The sequence below is a fragment of the Myripristis murdjan genome, chromosome 14 (genome assembly GCF_902150065.1).
Source record: "Myripristis murdjan chromosome 14, fMyrMur1.1, whole genome shotgun sequence".
Classification (NCBI taxonomy): Eukaryota; Metazoa; Chordata; class Actinopteri; order Holocentriformes; family Holocentridae; genus Myripristis; species Myripristis murdjan.
The window spans coordinates 28106788-28124462 of NC_043993.1; the positions used below are offsets into that span (position 1 = coordinate 28106788).

At 39.6% G+C, this 17675-nt stretch overlaps 1 protein-coding gene across 2 annotated transcripts in view; it reads right to left on the reverse strand.

Annotated features, from left to right (window-relative positions):
- Positions 1-17675, reverse strand: part of opcml (opioid binding protein/cell adhesion molecule-like) — a 297742-nt gene that overhangs the window by 83356 nt on the left and 196711 nt on the right. For both annotated transcript variants that reach the window (XM_030069467.1, XM_030069466.1), the window contains one exon: positions 5771-6006. In XM_030069467.1, coding sequence (XP_029925327.1) covers positions 5771-6006 — 236 coding nt within the window. The remainder of the gene's footprint in view (positions 1-5770; positions 6007-17675) is intronic.

The following is a 17675-nucleotide window of genomic DNA, read 5'->3' on the forward strand; positions in this document are numbered from 1 at the left end:
TTAATTATTTGCTTATTGCTGTTTTCAATAAGTGCAGAGAGAGGCTGCATTTTATTTTGTTTTCAGATTTGTTATTATGCAAGAAGGCACTGGAACTGTGTGTTTTCCAGTCCTGGTGGGCAGATCCATAATAATACACTCCTGCTAGGGGGGGAGGCCTAGCATCTGGTATTTAAGTTTTTTTGGCATATTGATATTCCACTGAACTCTTGTTGAATTTATATTTCAATTGACATTCTGTTGAATATCTACTGGGGACTATGTTACCTAATTTTCAAAAGTCCCTGCCCCCTTAAAATAAATACCAAAATACATAAAGCTATGTTGTACACATAAACCCTAGTAAAGCCCGGGTGCAGATACAGAGTGATGCTTTGTATTTGTCACACTGTGGGTCTTTGTTCAAATACCGGATCTGACATTTGAACAGAACATGCACAGTTATTTTAATTCTATATCTGACTGACTGAATCTTGAATCTTGACAGAAATTACTGGAAAGTTTTACACGGGTGTTTTTGATGACTTCGGGAACCTTTTGCATTACTTTTTAATGCTAACAAGGTAACCACTAACTGGATCTGGCATTGTGTACTAGCAAGAAGGGCAAGAGATCCCAGAGTATTCCCAATGCACTGAGACACTAATGGTGGATAATACAAAGGCCGTGGGTAGATAAATAAATAAATAAATACATATCACACACACACACACACACACACACACACACACACACACACACACACAAAAGGAGCTGACCCTGTAAGTCAGGATCTCTGTATAAACAAGAGGGACACACTAAGCGCACAATAGGCAGTTTTCAAAGAAAAAAAAAGTGGACCTATCAGCAGCATACTGCTATTACAGCCTGTCCTTTGGTTCATTCTCTTGTGTCGTCTGGTCACCAGTAAATTAATTAATCCATCTGTTTGGGGTATTGGCTTGTTATAGGTCACATAAGTTTACAGATCGGAAGCAATATTTAATTATGCAGCAACATCTACTTTCATAGGTTAATTACACAACCTGCATACAGACTGTAAGTCTCATTTTTTGACTTACTGTAAGTGATGTAACAATAAAATAAAACCCATGCCTGCACATTCAAACCACAGTGACGCAAATATCTTGGATTAATTGGTGGGCATGTTAATTTTCCCAGTCGCTGCTGTTGCTGCCTCCATAATACTTTGTAAAAACATTCTTGTGTTTGCGTTACAGTGTAGAGTCTGTCTTATTGCCTGCAGTTCTCTGGATTTAGACAAATAACCCAGGAGGAGTGCCTTGTGAAACAAATGATTTTTGGTGTGGGCCGTAGGCACAACTCCATACATTGCTGTGGGGTTTCACATATTGCCAGTTTAACATTTTGAAGAGTGCGTGCCTGGAGGCATAGCCATGATGGCCCAGCCACGGATGGATGGGGAGGTTTTGTTCCAAAACAGAGTATAGCTGGAATGAGACTTTTGATAGCCAGAAAACTCAGCACTTGGTGAAGTAATCACTGAGTCACTGTTATTGATCAGCAAACCTATCAACCCTTCGCAGATATCTTATGGTCATTTATGGTCACTATGTGAAAATCTCTTATTGGACCTTTAACCATAAATCAGAAATATCCTGTTCAAAAATCTAGTTATATGAGATTATGTCACACTTCATAATGTAAAGTGTATATGTATCTATATAAAGCAAAATAAGCAATTTGATCATTTTTGTCAAAATTTCTTTCAAACATTCATATACTGGAAAAATCCTTCTCAGGGTTATGGGCAGGGGCCTTGAGCCCAGGTGAACCTGGGAAGAAAAACATGAGTTACAATTTAATACAATAAATACAATACAATCTGGACACAGCTTTCAGAGACATTTTGCGAGAAAGGCTGTCTAGAATAGTCTCAAATGGCTTCACACAGAAAGTTGGGTTAAATCTCCAACAGAGGGCTAAATACTGAGTCCCCCTCCAGTGGCCCATTCTGTTTGTGTCCATAAACAACATTACAGCCCAATGGGTGTGGAGGAGCACCACAGTAGATTGCATGGGGTGAAAACTGTCTGTGCTTCCTGTTAAAAGAGTGTGCACTGGCAAAGGAGGTGAGGCAAGGGGGACGCATTCGGTTGTTGCAAGCCAGGATGCTGAGGTGCAGACAGGGGACCAAAATAAAATGCCAAACAAAATCAGTTTGTTGGCTGGCTAAAAATGTTGACTTGTGCTGCTGGCATCTAGACGAATTCTGAGTTATTTCAAGCCATCATCGTACCAAGATTTGTTTCTGCACTGTTGTCAAACCAGCAGCAGCAACTTCTAGCCAGGAAGACTCAAAAGGAAGGGTTATACTAAATCTGAAAAACAAAGAAATGTATTTTAAAATCTTCTGACTGAATTCAGTGCTGTAGTTATTTCAACAATGGGGGAAAACACATGAAAATTACTGCTTGGTATTCTCTTGGAACTAAAGCAGAACTATGTACTGTGATGTTAGGAAAATACAAAAAATGAAGATATAATGAAGACTAAGATATTGCTGACAGAGGTCTTTACAGGTCAACGCAAACCCTATGTCAGGGTTTGGATCCATGTGTTACATAGTCAGTTGGTCCCAGGTCAGGTCCAGTTCTGTTGCCGTGGGTCCCAGGTCTGCAAATTAGCAATACTAATGTAACCAGCTGTGGCAACGAATGTGCAGATGTTATAACAGAGGAAAAGGGCAAACAATCAAAGTTGTCTTTTATGCTAGATGCAGCAAAATTGTGTTTTGTCATCAATCACTGTGACGGCAAGTGGTCTTTTAAGTGGAAATAACAAGTGGATTAGCCATGTTCTTTCAAACAGAAAGAGTGAAACAATAATACCTGCTGGATGTTTTCTACCAGCTTTCTTGGCAAGAATGGATTTTATGCATCATGAACAAGCACAAGGGAAAAGGCTGCTAATGTTACATTAGGTGAGAAACAAAGTTTTATTTTGACCACCTGTATATTAATGTTAACTTGTTAATAGCAATCAGCTGTGAAACTTGTGCCGATTGGGTTTGTGTCTCCAAGCCAGGTTAAGTCCAATATTTCTCAGTTCTGCATGGGTCCAGGACCAGCTTTTTAAATAATAGATGGGTCCAGTTTGGTTCTGGGTCGGACATTTCTGGGTATTTTTTGGTTCGGGCACAAATTTTTGGCCCTGTGAAGACCTCAAGTTGCTGGATCTTTCAGAGGATGGAGGATTAGATGTAAATGCTGAGGCTCTCTGCTTGTTAAGAAACAAAACAAGCTTTAAGTTGGGGTCATAATCTAACTACCACTTCATGTTGAAGTGCTTAGCTACCATTGCAGCCAGCTCCACTGGCCATGCATTACAAAGCCAAGATATTATTCTTTTTTGTGGTGTGGCTTAACTGCAGTCAGTCCACTCTTTCTTTCAATGCAGTCACTATGGAAGCAGATGCCCTATATTCCTGAGGGTATCAGCTGACAAGGTCACTGCACTGATTGATGTTAGCCTCCTGAGTCCTTCCCTGTGCACAGGTTCAACACGCATCTCCATTTCTGAGGTGCTAGAGAGGAGAGCGCCTGTGGGGACGACGGGCACCACTAACATCCCCCACGGACTTCCTGATCTTTCTTTGCCATCAAGGTTGGGAGTATGTACTGTTTCCTTTCATTCTTAACTCCAGGGTATATGAGTGTGACCGTAATCCAAGCCATTTTACTTGCCTTTAAAAGTGAGAAATGTTCTTGAGATGCAAAATTCTAACCAAGCTGAACAAATGGTGGCAAATTCATGCAAAACTATGCTCATTATATTTGGTATTGGTGTGTGCAAGCAGAAAAAAAGCAGCACTATGGCCTACAAGCAGTGCCAACATGGGAGACATAGGATTGCATGCATAAATATTACCAAGTCTTCTCCGCTACCAGGGTGAATTCTATTATGCATCATAGTCCAGCTGTAATATACAGAGGCCACATACCAATATACAACAAAAAGCAATGAAAGAGAATTATTGTTCATTTGTTTTCTTATTGGACATTCATCCTCAGCCATTCCTTCCTCTCTCCTTCATTCACCACCATGTTATATAGGGAAAAAGTCTGTAAGAAGACTGTGTTCATAGAGAAACCAGTGACAAAGGCAGCAACGGCTTGCTGAAAAGTCATTCTTACATTTATTTATTTATTTATTTATTTATTTTATTGGAAGCATCAACATTTTCCCTGCCAGAGAACAACCAATCTCAAACCTCATCTGAATGCAACAGTAACCCAAAACTACAGAGCTGATAAATAGATTTCATGTCTGACTTTCCCATCAATGGCGGAAAACTAAAGGTATGCTTATACAATGCCTGTCAAAACATTAATCAAATTTCTACTTTTTCAACAGCCAAAGAATGGGTACATAAAGTGCCACAAAACTCATGATATGTCGTTGTTCCATGCCTCAACCTAACATGAAATACTGACACATGACAATACTTGTAATGGAAAGTTGTGTTGAGAGATGGGCTGGGGTTTTGCTGTGAGCCGAGAGCTTCACACCAGTGATCAGCCCCTCATGCACAGCGATTCTTGGAACAGGTGCACCCTTAGCTTCTTTTGGCGTGAACACTGGAGCACAACCAGTGTTTTCTTGAGGTATCAAAGCCTCGCCACGTCACTCATGTGGATCTTGTGTCTCCTTTGAGTCTGAATTATGAGTTTGCAGGACGCAGATGGTTAGGTTACACAAGGTCAGGAAGAAGGACAGTTAAAATCCATGGCAAATCATAATTGGAATTCATGCTTCCATGTCTATGGTGGAGTATGCATGACATCATCTATTGATGGATTAAAATCGCAGCCTGTGTAAAGTGTCTGCCTCTCAGCATCAATAATGAGTTAATAATATATCATTAACTATAGAGTGTGACAAAACCTCAGTGTTAATTATAATTTCAAAGAAGCCAACAGCACCAATTTGTCCAATGTGTGTGAAGGACATGTGAATTCTCGTCCACACAATCTATTTGAAACGGCATTTGAACGGTGAATTTATTTTCAAAATGATAAAGAAATTACCTTTTGCAGTCTCTATTGAAACTAAAATCTCAAGTGATTCAATTTGGTCGAACCCCAGGAGCCAACGGCACTGAGTATGATTGTATTACTTTTTTTTTTTTTTTTTTTTTTTTTTTATTGTAGTGTACTCCCTTTGTAAATGCATGATTCAACATGGGAAATCTTGAACAACTAGTTAATCTAACTTTTAATTATGTGTCATATTAGCATGGCTACATGATCTAGACCTCAAACGCAGACTCAGGGCAGTGGTGTTAATTGTTTTTGGAAACTGCCCGCGAAGGAAATTGATTTCATCATAAAAGATAACAAAAGTCTGTCTGCTGACAGCTGATTTAGTAAGCCTTTGCTCTGAAACTGAGCCAGGATATTTCTCAGCATACTGTGTCCTAAATCAATATCTATCAGCAATCTCAAATTAAATCGAGATTGAATCCCAGTTTCACCACCAGGTCTAATATTTGGTGAATTCCACTTACTCTACCATCATGGAAGAAGAAAAGGTTGAATTCATTACAGGATTGCATTGAATGCAGAATTCGGTCAACAGATAACCAGAGTTTAACATGATACACCTGTAAAATGAACAACAAAACTGGAAAATTATAACTCTGATAGCCAATGTGGTTCCAACATAGATCTTGCCTGACACCTCGGCCAATTTGTTGCACCAGACAAAGATAATCAACAGCAGGGCTGGAGAGGTAACAGCATTTTACCTTGAACGATGAGATGTACTTTTGTGGATTTTGGTTTCTTGTTTGTGAGGATGGAGCAGACATAGGGTCCTTCATCATGGACATCGACATTCTGGATCTTAATGCTGTACTCTGTCACTGCTGTGTTTTCCATTAGGACCACACGGGGATCCAGAGACCATTTCTCACTTCCTGCAAATAGGATGGTGGTGCGGTTGAGCCATGCCACTCGTGACACCTTGCTGTCCACATTGCACCTGGAAGGAGGAAACACAGGAAATACAAAATAGATTAGAGATTGGAGTCTTCATCTTAATGGTTCATCCATCTATGTTACAATCCATAAACCCATAAACAAAGGGCGCTTATGGAAGGATGCATCTAGCCATAGATTTTGGATACTCAGATAGAGGTGTCCGCTAATGCACTCTACTACATATTACTTTGGCTGTCTGCTATACTTGCCTAAAGCAACAAATTATAACTCCAAAGACAACAGAAACCTGGGATTAATCAAAACAGAGCATGAGCCAGAACGTTTGGAAGGTTTTGCAAGGCAAACATATCAGCACCTGGCTAATTGTTGAGTCATTAGTATTGACAGCCCTATCAAACTGCTATGTTATGCTCATCTTGTGCTTCGGGGCAGAAAAATTATACTTGTTGCACTTCTTTTTTTTTTTTTTTTAATTTGTTTGTTTGTTTGTTTGTTTTTGTTTGTTTTGTTTTTGTTTTTTGGAATGTATCATGCAGCACAAAGCTATGGACAACAGAGACCCAACAGTGCAGGATCCACAACAACACACGATCTCAACGGGACAGCATGGAGGAAATCACATAAACAGGGGCGATAAAGGCAAACAAAAAATAACAACAGCAACATGGATAATATATCATCATGACTGAGTGTCCAATGTGAGATGGACGGGTCAAGCAGACAGGACTAGCGAGATGGGCTGCACAGTGTGTTTTCTTTTTAGGTTAATAGAAGAAATACTAAAAATAAAAAAAAGCATAAAAATGACATAAAATAATGTAAAAACATAAAATATATAATATAAAATAAATAAACAAATAAACAATACAACTGGGCACTGGAAAATAAAATAAAATCAAATTTAAAATCAAATTAAAAAATAAACTAAAATAAAATAACTAACTGTGGATACTGTGGGTTATGATTGAAAAGAGGAATCAGCTCTGAATGTTTTGTAAAAACAGGGAGCAGGCAGCTTTAAAGAATTACAGGATGTGGTATCTTTCTCCATGTTCGTGTCCGCTGTTAGAAAAATCGAGCCAAAGACTTATGGATATTTTGTTTGTCTTTTTGACAATGACTAATGACATCAATATGAAAGCTTTCAGATTCTGGATGCTTGTAAAAGTGAATATGCGACCCAGTAATGTGGTGATGTCATTGCCGAGGCCAACTGCACACACTGTACTTTTTTGTTTCAGATGCACCGGCCTTGAAATGAAAACCAATCTGGACAATTCCTAAGGGACAAAGATGCTATACTTGAAAAGTTGTTATTTGAGAAATTTAGCATACAACCAACTTCTATATTCAGTTACGACATTCAGGTTTTTCTTTAGACCAACAAAATAAGAGCTAGCGACATCCCCCTTGTAATTCTGACAAATTACGCTCCAATTATACAAAATGGTACACAAAACTTGAGATGATCATAATGTGGCATGTAATACAATTAACTCCACTAGCAGACTGTATAAACACTCACATTTCCTTGCTCTGTTCTCCCAAAGATAAAAAGAAGGAAAAAAGGAGGATAAAAAGCAAATGACAACATATGTGCTTACAACGCCATCACACTCAAACTCCAGCTCCTCCCATATAACTGCAGGCCCCAACTCAACGAGCTGTTTTTATACTTTTACACACCTGCACGTGCACACTTGTTCAACACGCGTGGACACCTACACACTCACACCTGTTCACCTGCTGTGATGTGCAACCTCTTAACATTGGGTTAAACTATGTTAAATGGGAAGAATCGTCTGTACAAAAGAAGATAGACAAGTAAGGTTGCATGAGCGCACAGCGGAACATAGAAAGCACAATCAAGTTCATCCAATCCTACTTTAACGCATACAGTACGGGAACGTCAGAAAAGTGTTATAATGTATAAAAGCCTTCCAGTTTTCTCTTTTAAAGCTTTAAAGCTGCTTTGCATTTTGGCAGCCTCAAATAACACTGAGAGGTGATTTGATAGCCTTCATTAACTAAATAATAGACATTATTTAACATCATATCACTACTTCTTGGACCTAAATGTCTTCTTCTTAGGGTGGAGGTGGTAAAGAGCTTCAGGCATTGAAGGAGAGTGTTCCCTGCACTTGCTCTGGACACGCTCCTGAGGCACTGAGGCTCCCGAGGCAAACAGTCTTGATGGTGGTGCTATAGCAGTCGTCTATGATTTGAAATGTATTGACAAATCTATTCGTATATATAATCAATATGCTGCAACTCTGAATTTTTCTTAGGTTGTTAATCCACAAGGCGAAACTTTTGTAAACTGGTACCGAAGTAGTCCCAAATCCTTTGAATAAATCACACAGTTTGCTAAAGAGCATAAATCTGCACACAGACATGCACAAATATAACTATTGTCGGGTTTCTGATTGATCATGAAGTGAATCAAAAAGTGCACAGTGCATGAAAATGCCTGTCTTTACACTGCCGCTGTAAAGTGATGCATACTTGGGAGGAACTTGCTGCAAAGTGTGTCTGTTTGCTTGATTTGTTTGTGGGGCTCAGTGCAAGTTATCACACACAACATGTCAAGCAGGGAGCTTCACACGCCCAGCGATGTCTGCTAACCACAGTCATGCACAGTATACACAGTAAACAGAGCAAAACGAGAACTTGTGGTGTCACCGATGAAGACGTTCTGGCCAAAACTTCAGCAATTAAAGTGTGTGAGTCTGTGTGTGGTGGGGAATGTAGGGAAAGGAGGGTACAAGGGGAATATGAAGGAACGGGGCTATGAACAGAGGGGAAAATCATTATCGGCATCCAGGCTGACAGTGGAGACGGCTTTGCCACAGATTCTACAGATGGCAGGGGTGAGTGATGTCCAATCTTCATGTGGAAAAACAAACAACAAAAAAAACTGCTGTGTTCATGGACAAAACAGGCAAAATCTGCCTCAAAAACTGTATAAAAAAAGAAAGAAATTCTGTCCATATAGAACACTTTGTAATTAATGGCAAACAGAGAATTAAGCATTAGTTTTTGCCTTATGGAGCATTCAATATTGGTAAAAATGAAATACAGACATTTTTATGTTGTCTGACTAAAATATATATATTATGGAATATTGAGTTGAGTCTAAACAGGCCTTTCGTCAGCTGACCCTCATTTTTGCATGGTGCACTCACTCACATTACTTGTGCCTTGAATTCATCACTTGCTCTACATGGAGAGGATTTCAGTGACCAGCACCAACATTTAATCTGTGCAGGTAAGGCAAATCCCTGGTGTCTCAATTAGTGGCAACGGGGCGCTCTTTTTTGTTGCAACTCCACTTCATGATCAAGACAGGTGCATTTGGACATAAAAATCTTGCCTAGTGCAGCTTTATCCTTATCCTTAGGGATGTCAGTGTGCCTGTAATCCATGCAAAAACACATGTATATGTATAAAGAGGATTTGCTCAAGTCAAATCAATAAAGGGGAATTACTCAGGATATTTACATAGATCAATGTTAGTGTCAAAATTTGAGTAAAGTTTCACAGGTCATCGTAAAATTCAAAATGATCGCACTTGAGTTCTACAGGTCAAAAGTGAAACATCACCTCTTTTGCATCAGATTATTTTAGGGCCAGAATGTTGACACATTTCACATTTGTACCTTTCTTTCCCTAAAGTGGGCTTCTCTCAACTATGTCGCTTGTATGGTAGCAGCATTTTGTCCCCTAATTAGCGCACTAGGAGGTCATAAAAGGCGTTGGCTTACTCTGTGCTCTGATGAGGCGGTGACACCAAAATGTGCCAGCATTCTGGCCCTAAAATAAATTGGACCAAAAGAGGGTTAGTCTCTCGTTTTTTCCGCTGCTTTTATTTCCTGCTCTCTAAACGTGTAAATTTGAAAGTTCAGCACTCAGCTATATTGCTGCCACTGGCACGGAAGTGCACCTGCATGCGCTCTGTATTTGTTCCTTACATAGACGGCAACACCTGGACAACTTTTAACCCTATAAAGCCTGAACTATGAAAGAAGTGGCAGAAAATTCCAATTTTTTGAAAATTAACCCTTTATTTAGTCCTATAACAAAATACATATATATATTAAAAAAAAAAAAAATCAAAAAAATATGTTATTACACGACCTTTCTGGTGTATGATATATGATATGTACTTGAAGTGCCAATGGTATGGTCCAGGGTGAACAAGGGAAGTGTTCAAAGGTATACAACAGTATTTTGGTCAAGTATTGATTAAACTGAAAACGAAAAACGGAATTGAAAATGTGTATCATATATGATACAAATGGCTTTATAGGGTTAAGTGGATTGTCATAATGCACATAATATTCAGAGTGTGACATCCAGGCAACCCCTGACGCAGTAAATGACAGCTGGAGCCCAGTCACAATCTTGAAGTTAAATTTCAGAAATATTCATCACAAGCTTACAATGCCCGTTACTCAAAAAGGTTTATTCCCATGCATGAGTGCAATAAAAGATCACTGCTAAGCTGTTTTGGGAATACTTGTAGTTCTTTTGACACCTTCCATGTGATGGGTGGCCCTGTGGTACACTGCTCTGTACGTTTTTGCTCCTCAAGAGATCTTTCAGAGCGGACTCCAACACTGCCAAGGGAGGCGGGGGTTCTATTAATACCCATGTTCTAGTCTATTTTATTCAGCCATGTTAATACTATACCATCAGCATTAGTTGTATCCTCCCAAATATGAATCATGTCTATTTTTGCAAGAGAGCCGCATACATTTAAATAAATAAAGCCCAGATCTAGAATTAAAATGTACAAGGGTATTTATACTATTTCAAACCGGGATTTGGCAGAACCTCCCCTGATAACATCAGTAAAAGAATGGCAAGCCATGCTGGTTTTATGTGCCAATTCATTTATTTATTTATTTTTTTCCCACCAATGTTATTAAATTTGGCATGAGTTTGCAGAGATTGTGTGTCTTCTAACACTGTGAAGTTGAAACAAGCTCACAGATGTGGTAGGAGGAACTCACTGCAAAGTGCGTCTGTTTGCTCGATTTGTTTGTGGGGCTCAGTGCAAGTTATCACACACAACTTGTCAAGCAGGGAGCTTCACACACCCAGCGATGTCTGCTAACCACAGTCATGCACAGTATACACAGTAAACAGAGCAAAACGAGGACTTGTGGTGTCACTGATGAAGACGTTCTGGCCAAAACATCAGCAATTAAAGTGTGTGAGTCTGTGTGTGGTGGGGAATGCAGGGAAAGGAGGGTACAAGGGGAATATGAAGGAATGGGGCTGCGAACGGAGGGGGAAATCACTATCAGCATCCAGGCTGACAGTGGAGACGGCTTTGCCACCGATTCTCCGGGTGAGTGGGGTTTGTATATGATGAGATTCAGCCAAGCGAGACAAACGAGAGACAATGTAGCAACTGTAAATCAGAAAAATGCTACAATAGTGAAAAAAACAACAACTCGAGAGTGAAAAACTTGCCAACTCTTGTGAAAGGAAGGCAATCAGCAAACATAAAAAGCTGAATAAATAAATTAAAACAAAAGAAAACAGTGACAAAAAAGACAGCATGGATGCTTGTTGTTGCAAGGACTAAAGCATTAATCATGTTACCATATCACGCTAGTTAAAGGCTTATTATGCAGTTGCAATAATTCTCCACACTGCTGTGACAAAGTGGGCTGCAGGGCGCCACTTTACCCCAAACGCACCTTAACATTAATACATCACATACTGTTTTTGCCCAGATGCATCGATACATTTCTAGTTTGTTTTGTTTCGGGTGCATGAATGCTGATTAGTAACTTCACAACGCAACATGGCTGACTCTTATTATCCCGGGTTTTTCTATCACGCACTCTGAAATGAAAACATCACAGATTTTGGTTTACTCATACTTTATTAGATTTGTACAACATCGGCTACATTGGCAATAGTTTAAATTTTACCACTAATACATACATGTCTCACAGGAGCTGCTGGTCACCCTGCACTTCAGCATCTTTTGTGGTTTCATCACGAGGGAAACAGCACGTGTCTTTACGAGGGAATCCATGTCTCACTACTTTTTTATGAAATGTTATTTATCAACCTGCATTGAGATGTCTTTGTATTATTATTGATGTGGAAACTGTAGGCTGGTTGGTCTAGTCCTCAGGTGGGGTTGTAGGTATAGAAATTGGTACAGCATATAGATCAGTTGAGTTCAGCCAGAGGGAAGAAAAGGATGGGTATAGTGTCACTGAGAGCATTTGCCTGAGGACTGTTTTCCTGAGTTGAGTTATTCCTCGGTTAACTTGTCTTGTTGAGATCATTTTTCCTTGTAATTTTTTTCTGTCTATTTTTTGAGCACTAATTATTGGGACCCTGTAAATAAATCATTGCATCCTTGATGGGAAACACTGAGTCTGCCTCCTGTTTTGACCCTCTGGCTGAGGCGATTCCACAACTATATTTCACTTTGATTTAATCACAACAATTTCCCTCTTTATGTGTCAATTATGTGCAAATCTGGTAACAAACAGGGAGGGACTGGGGACGACAGATGCAGACGGACACATAGTTTTCCCCACTGGCCAACGCTGCATCATCACATACCAGGCCAACCACCACCATCACCACCAACAATAATCATATATGGAGACATATTTCATTCTTTATATGACTGATTGAGCTCTTAATCCAAGGAATAATAGCAGACAACACAAAAAAAGATGAAAAAGAGACAAAAAGAGGTAATAAATATTGGAGTAAGATATATATTTCCATTGAAAACAAATAAATAGATTGGGTCAGTGCTTAAAAATATCCTGCATCGTAGGTAAAAGATATGCTGTTGTAGCTAAATCCTATGTTTCACAGGACACACACACACACACACACACACACACAAAAAAACCTCTCTAAAATTCTATTATTCTCTCGCTGATGAGCTTTTTAGGGCGTTTTCAGCTTTAATATTATACATAGCTATGTAATGTTATGTGATAATGGTTAGAAGGGCATGTTTTTGCCTCGGGGCTAAAATCTTCAGTAATCATTATCTTTATTAATAAAAGGCTTGCTATTTGGTATTTGCTATTTATCTTCCTCTCATGTGTTGAAATGTCTGTTTGACTGCACTAACCTCTGGCAGCTTGTGTCGGTGGGGCAGGGCTGCCGGGCTGAGGCGGGTCAGCGCTGTAAATTGGACCTGTGTGGGGGCTGACGCCATGTAGGCCAGTCCTCCTCCACTGTGGAAGCAGAGGCAGCCAACAGGTCTCCACATTTAGCTGCAGATGGCTCAAGATATTTTTGTCTTTATTTTTTTTTTCTGCTCTTTTCATTTTGCCTCTCTGTTATCTTAGCTTTTGCATTGATGCTGCCGACTCCCCCGCTGTGTTTGCCAAATGTGTCTGAGAGAGGAGGGGAGGGGCTGCACTGACTGACAGACTGCCGCTACAGCAACAGACTCAGGTATTACCCCGTTATGATACGGCCTCTCAACGCCCTGCCTTCTGCAATTTGGCCCTTATTACGATTAGCATCTAAGTTCAAAGAAAACAACACCAAAATCAAAAAAAAAGGTTTGAGCTCTCTTCTCCCGGTGCTACAGACGGCCAGTCCACCACAGAAAATATGTATAGAGAAATTTTGTATTCTTGAGCGGTGGCAACACATCTTATTCAGAAATATTCATTCTCCCATTTTGGGAACATTTTGGCTGTGACCCAAACGATGCGGGCGACCCAGCCAATTTAGATGAAGTGATATACATTAAAGGGAAAACAATAAACATCAGGACATCAAGCTTGAAAAGACTGCTGAACCCATAATCTACAAAGCGTTTATTTTCAAAGGGCACTGCCTTCAGATTTGCCTTTTGGGGAGTACACACTCCAGCAAAACAAAGTTCCACAAGGTAGCTTTTTGTATTTACATTCGCAAAGCATGCTAGAAAATACTAGGTCTTGGTGATTGGTGAGCGCTCCAAAAAGTCACTGAGAGCTTCCGAAAAGGTGTTTCAACCAAATGTGTGGTTTTGAATGTGGCTTAGAAATGAACAAATGAGTATTTTTTTTTTTTTTTTTTTTTCATTTAGGATAATTGTACACATATTGTCTACAACGGCATGTAGATATGAACTCAAGTATAATATTTCTGTTTCATCAAGTAAAATAGGGGATAAAAATATGTTAAGATTTGCTGTAGAGAAATGGAAGGTTCTGATGCCAAATTCTAGTATCAAGAAGCATGAGAACATGAAATTTAGCTGATAAAATAGGCTATAAAGACATCCCTGATAACATTTATGCAATTCTGCTGCACTCATCTATGTATTTCTGTATCTAGTTCTCATGAAAATAGAAGTGCATAAATATGGTAGCTTATAAATACGAATAGAACTGGTTATGTCCTTCTCTCCTGCTATTTCCCTGGCAAGTGCGATGGTGGAACATGTAGGCGTTGGCTGAATTCACGCCAAGTAGTTGCACAACAGAAAAAGTTGAAGGTGTAATGGACAGCCAGTTTTTATTCATCACATTACATTAGAGGTTAAGTGCTCAAGGGCACTTCCGTGGTCGCTGCTACGGAAGGTGAGAGCATTTATCATCTCTGGGTGGCAGCCTGGAGGAGATCTTGTGTCTGGTCATGTGTGTCCGTCCGTGAGCGCATCTGTCTGCAGCTGATCTCGCATACTACCGGGCCTATTAGCCTAAATTTTTTGGTGCACACATATGAATCTACGATCAAGGACTTCTCGTGGTTGCGGTGATTCAAAACCTTTCAAGAATGATATAGTGTCTCTGTATTTTCAAGATAAGATAAGATCAGATAAAATATTCCTTTATTAGTCCCACAGTGGGGAAATTTCAAGCATTACAGCAGCAAAGTGGATAGCAAAGTATCAAGCATAATTTACATTATAAACAGTATAAACAGATAATAAATAGCAAAAAGCAATATAAACACTATAAATAAGGAATATAGAAAAAAATAGAAATATGAACAATTTAAACAACAGAAGAAAATAACCTAAACCTGAGGAACAACCCGCTCTGACGGAGGTTCAGAGTTCAGTGTGAAACCATGAGACCAACCATTCTCCCTGTAGGTGAAAAAGGGGTGTTTTTTTTTTGTTTGTTTGTTTGTTTTTTGCCTGAGTCCAACTCCGCAGCTAATCTTAAATACTACTGAGCCTAACAGAGTGACATTTTTTTTGCACACAGTTAAGACTGTGTGACCATGGACCTCTTATGGTTGCAGTGATTCAAAACCTTGGAAAAAATGCTTTGTATGGCAACTGAGTGCTAACTCCTCAGTCGTTTTTTCGCCATGTGTGAGAACCAGAGAAAGGGAGATATGCAGGCACTGCCTCTGTATTTTTGCCTGAGTCCGAGCACCGGAGGTGAGATACACCTGGCGGAGATCTGCTCTCTACTCACAGCCCTGTTTCTAGGAAAAATTGTTGCATTTTATGTGTCTACAAACCAAGGATGTGTGGAAATGCCAATTTTCAAGTTTCATGACGGCACATGGATAGCACAAGACCGTGTTCTTTAACTAGCTATTATTAGTGAACATTAGCTAATGTTTCATAGCATTACCATGACCTTTTCCAAACCTTAACCAATATGTTTTGGTTGCTGAGTTTACAAAGCAAACAAGAGTGGCTACAGCAGCTAGCAACATAACGTGAGCTGGTGTTGAAGCGTGTGCAAATGTTAACAGTCACATGACGCTGATGCACGCTCCACCACATTGGCTATAACTGTAAATGTTGAACTGCAACTTATTTTTGATTCAGAAACATTGACAGTTAAGCATATTTGTTGGCTTGCAGAAATGTTAAAATAGCAACATTTATTTTGCATAGCCTGGAAACCAGAGGAATCTGTGAGCTTGTGTTACCTGCTCTGCAGTTTGGTCTGGCCCCGCTTCTGTTCAGAGAGATTTCCATCCCACCTGGCCCAAACCGGGAAAGTGAAAGCCGTTTTTCTAATATGGGATGGGTTTAATATGATGACTTACAGAGGAGTGCCACTGAGGCAATTTCATAAACAACCAAGATGGCTGCTGCTGGTGTGGCGCAGTCTGTTGAATCCCCTGTTGCGACTGTTTTAAACTAACTGGACAGTGCATTTTCTGTCAAAGAAGAACAAACAAACCAACGCTGTAGTCTGTTTACATGTTTCTGTTGCTCAGCGCTATAGCACACATTTCATTGCTCTGATTGGTTGTCGATCTATCCAATTACATCCAGAGGCATTTTGGTCTGTCACCGTTGTTAACGCCCCTTGGAAATCAAACATGAAAGCAGTAGTGACCAGGGGAAGGTGATTACCTGTCGAAGTATGTCTATTAGTAGTGGCATAACCCAGCTATATTCTGGTTTCTCCAGAAAAAAAGGTTTAATCAGGTAAGTGTTTACATGAGTCACAATGCTACTGGAATATTTCAGTGCTCCGGTCAATAACTGGAATACTGCACACATGTAAACATAGTCACTGTTAGCGAGAAAGGAAAGTCTTGAAAACAGGCAGGAAAATCGGACTGCCGCCATCACATCTATGTAATATATTAAAAAAAATCTTTTTAAATTTTGCAATCTGACTGTCCATGTGTCAATAGCTCACACTCACTCTGAAATATCAAAGAGAATATTGTAAACATTTCCTCTAAAATTGTAGTTTATTACAGTGGGCATCTGTTGTGACAGAGCTGTGGTAAAGACAAATTGCACAGAGCACTACTCTTACCAAGTGCTTTCATGTGGAGTATTTAGTTCATAGTTTTGACAGGGTTTCCCCCAACTAAGGCACCTTGCTGACAAGATGGCACATTAGGTCTCAAACCTTTACATCAGACACAAGACAGCTTTCAAATTGGCTGCACCTCTGAGATCCAGCATTTGGAGAGAGGCCAACAATGGGTGGCTCTGTCAAAAACTGTCCTGCCGTAACACTCAAGTGACAGTCAATATACTTTTCTCAATTGCACTTCATGCCAAAGTGCCTCGTGCTTAGTGCCTATTGTGATGATACTTTCAGTTGTGCCTCTGATGAAATTTCACATGCTCTCTGTAAAGCTCTCACTCCATCACTGTGGCAAAACTTCTTTTATTTTTTTATTTTTTCCACTGTTGAGGCTGAAATGCATCAACTGATGCAACTGTTGACATGACACTATACAAGGGATTTAATGAGGCACAAGTGGTTGCTGAAAATAATATTTTAATCGTCCTGCATATTTAATTTAATTCATTAAGTAAGGTAATTCATTAAGTATATTAGTCTATCCTTCAGGGGTGTGATCTGGTCCTCTTAGGTTTGCTGCCATCCTCTAAAAATTCCAGCTGTTATTTTATTTTACATATACACTAAACCACATGTTTTTAAATTGTATTTATTTTAATTTTTTTGTTATATTTGATTTTATGCACCAATCACCCACAAAATTTCATTGAACCACAGTACAATGACCATAAAGGCGATTCTATTCTATTTGAGCTTATCAAACTACCATGACTCATTCACCCACTCATAAAAAAAATAACAAAAAAGCATACTCAGCACAGCACACAACAAAGCACTGAGCGTATGTCACATGTTAGTGGTGTACCCTGTGCTCATGGTCTGAAACCCTGCTCTGCCCAAGCAAACTTAAAGAGAATCTTCTCCATGAGGATGAAAGTGCTTGTGCTTGGAGCTCCTGATGATGGTAAAATCC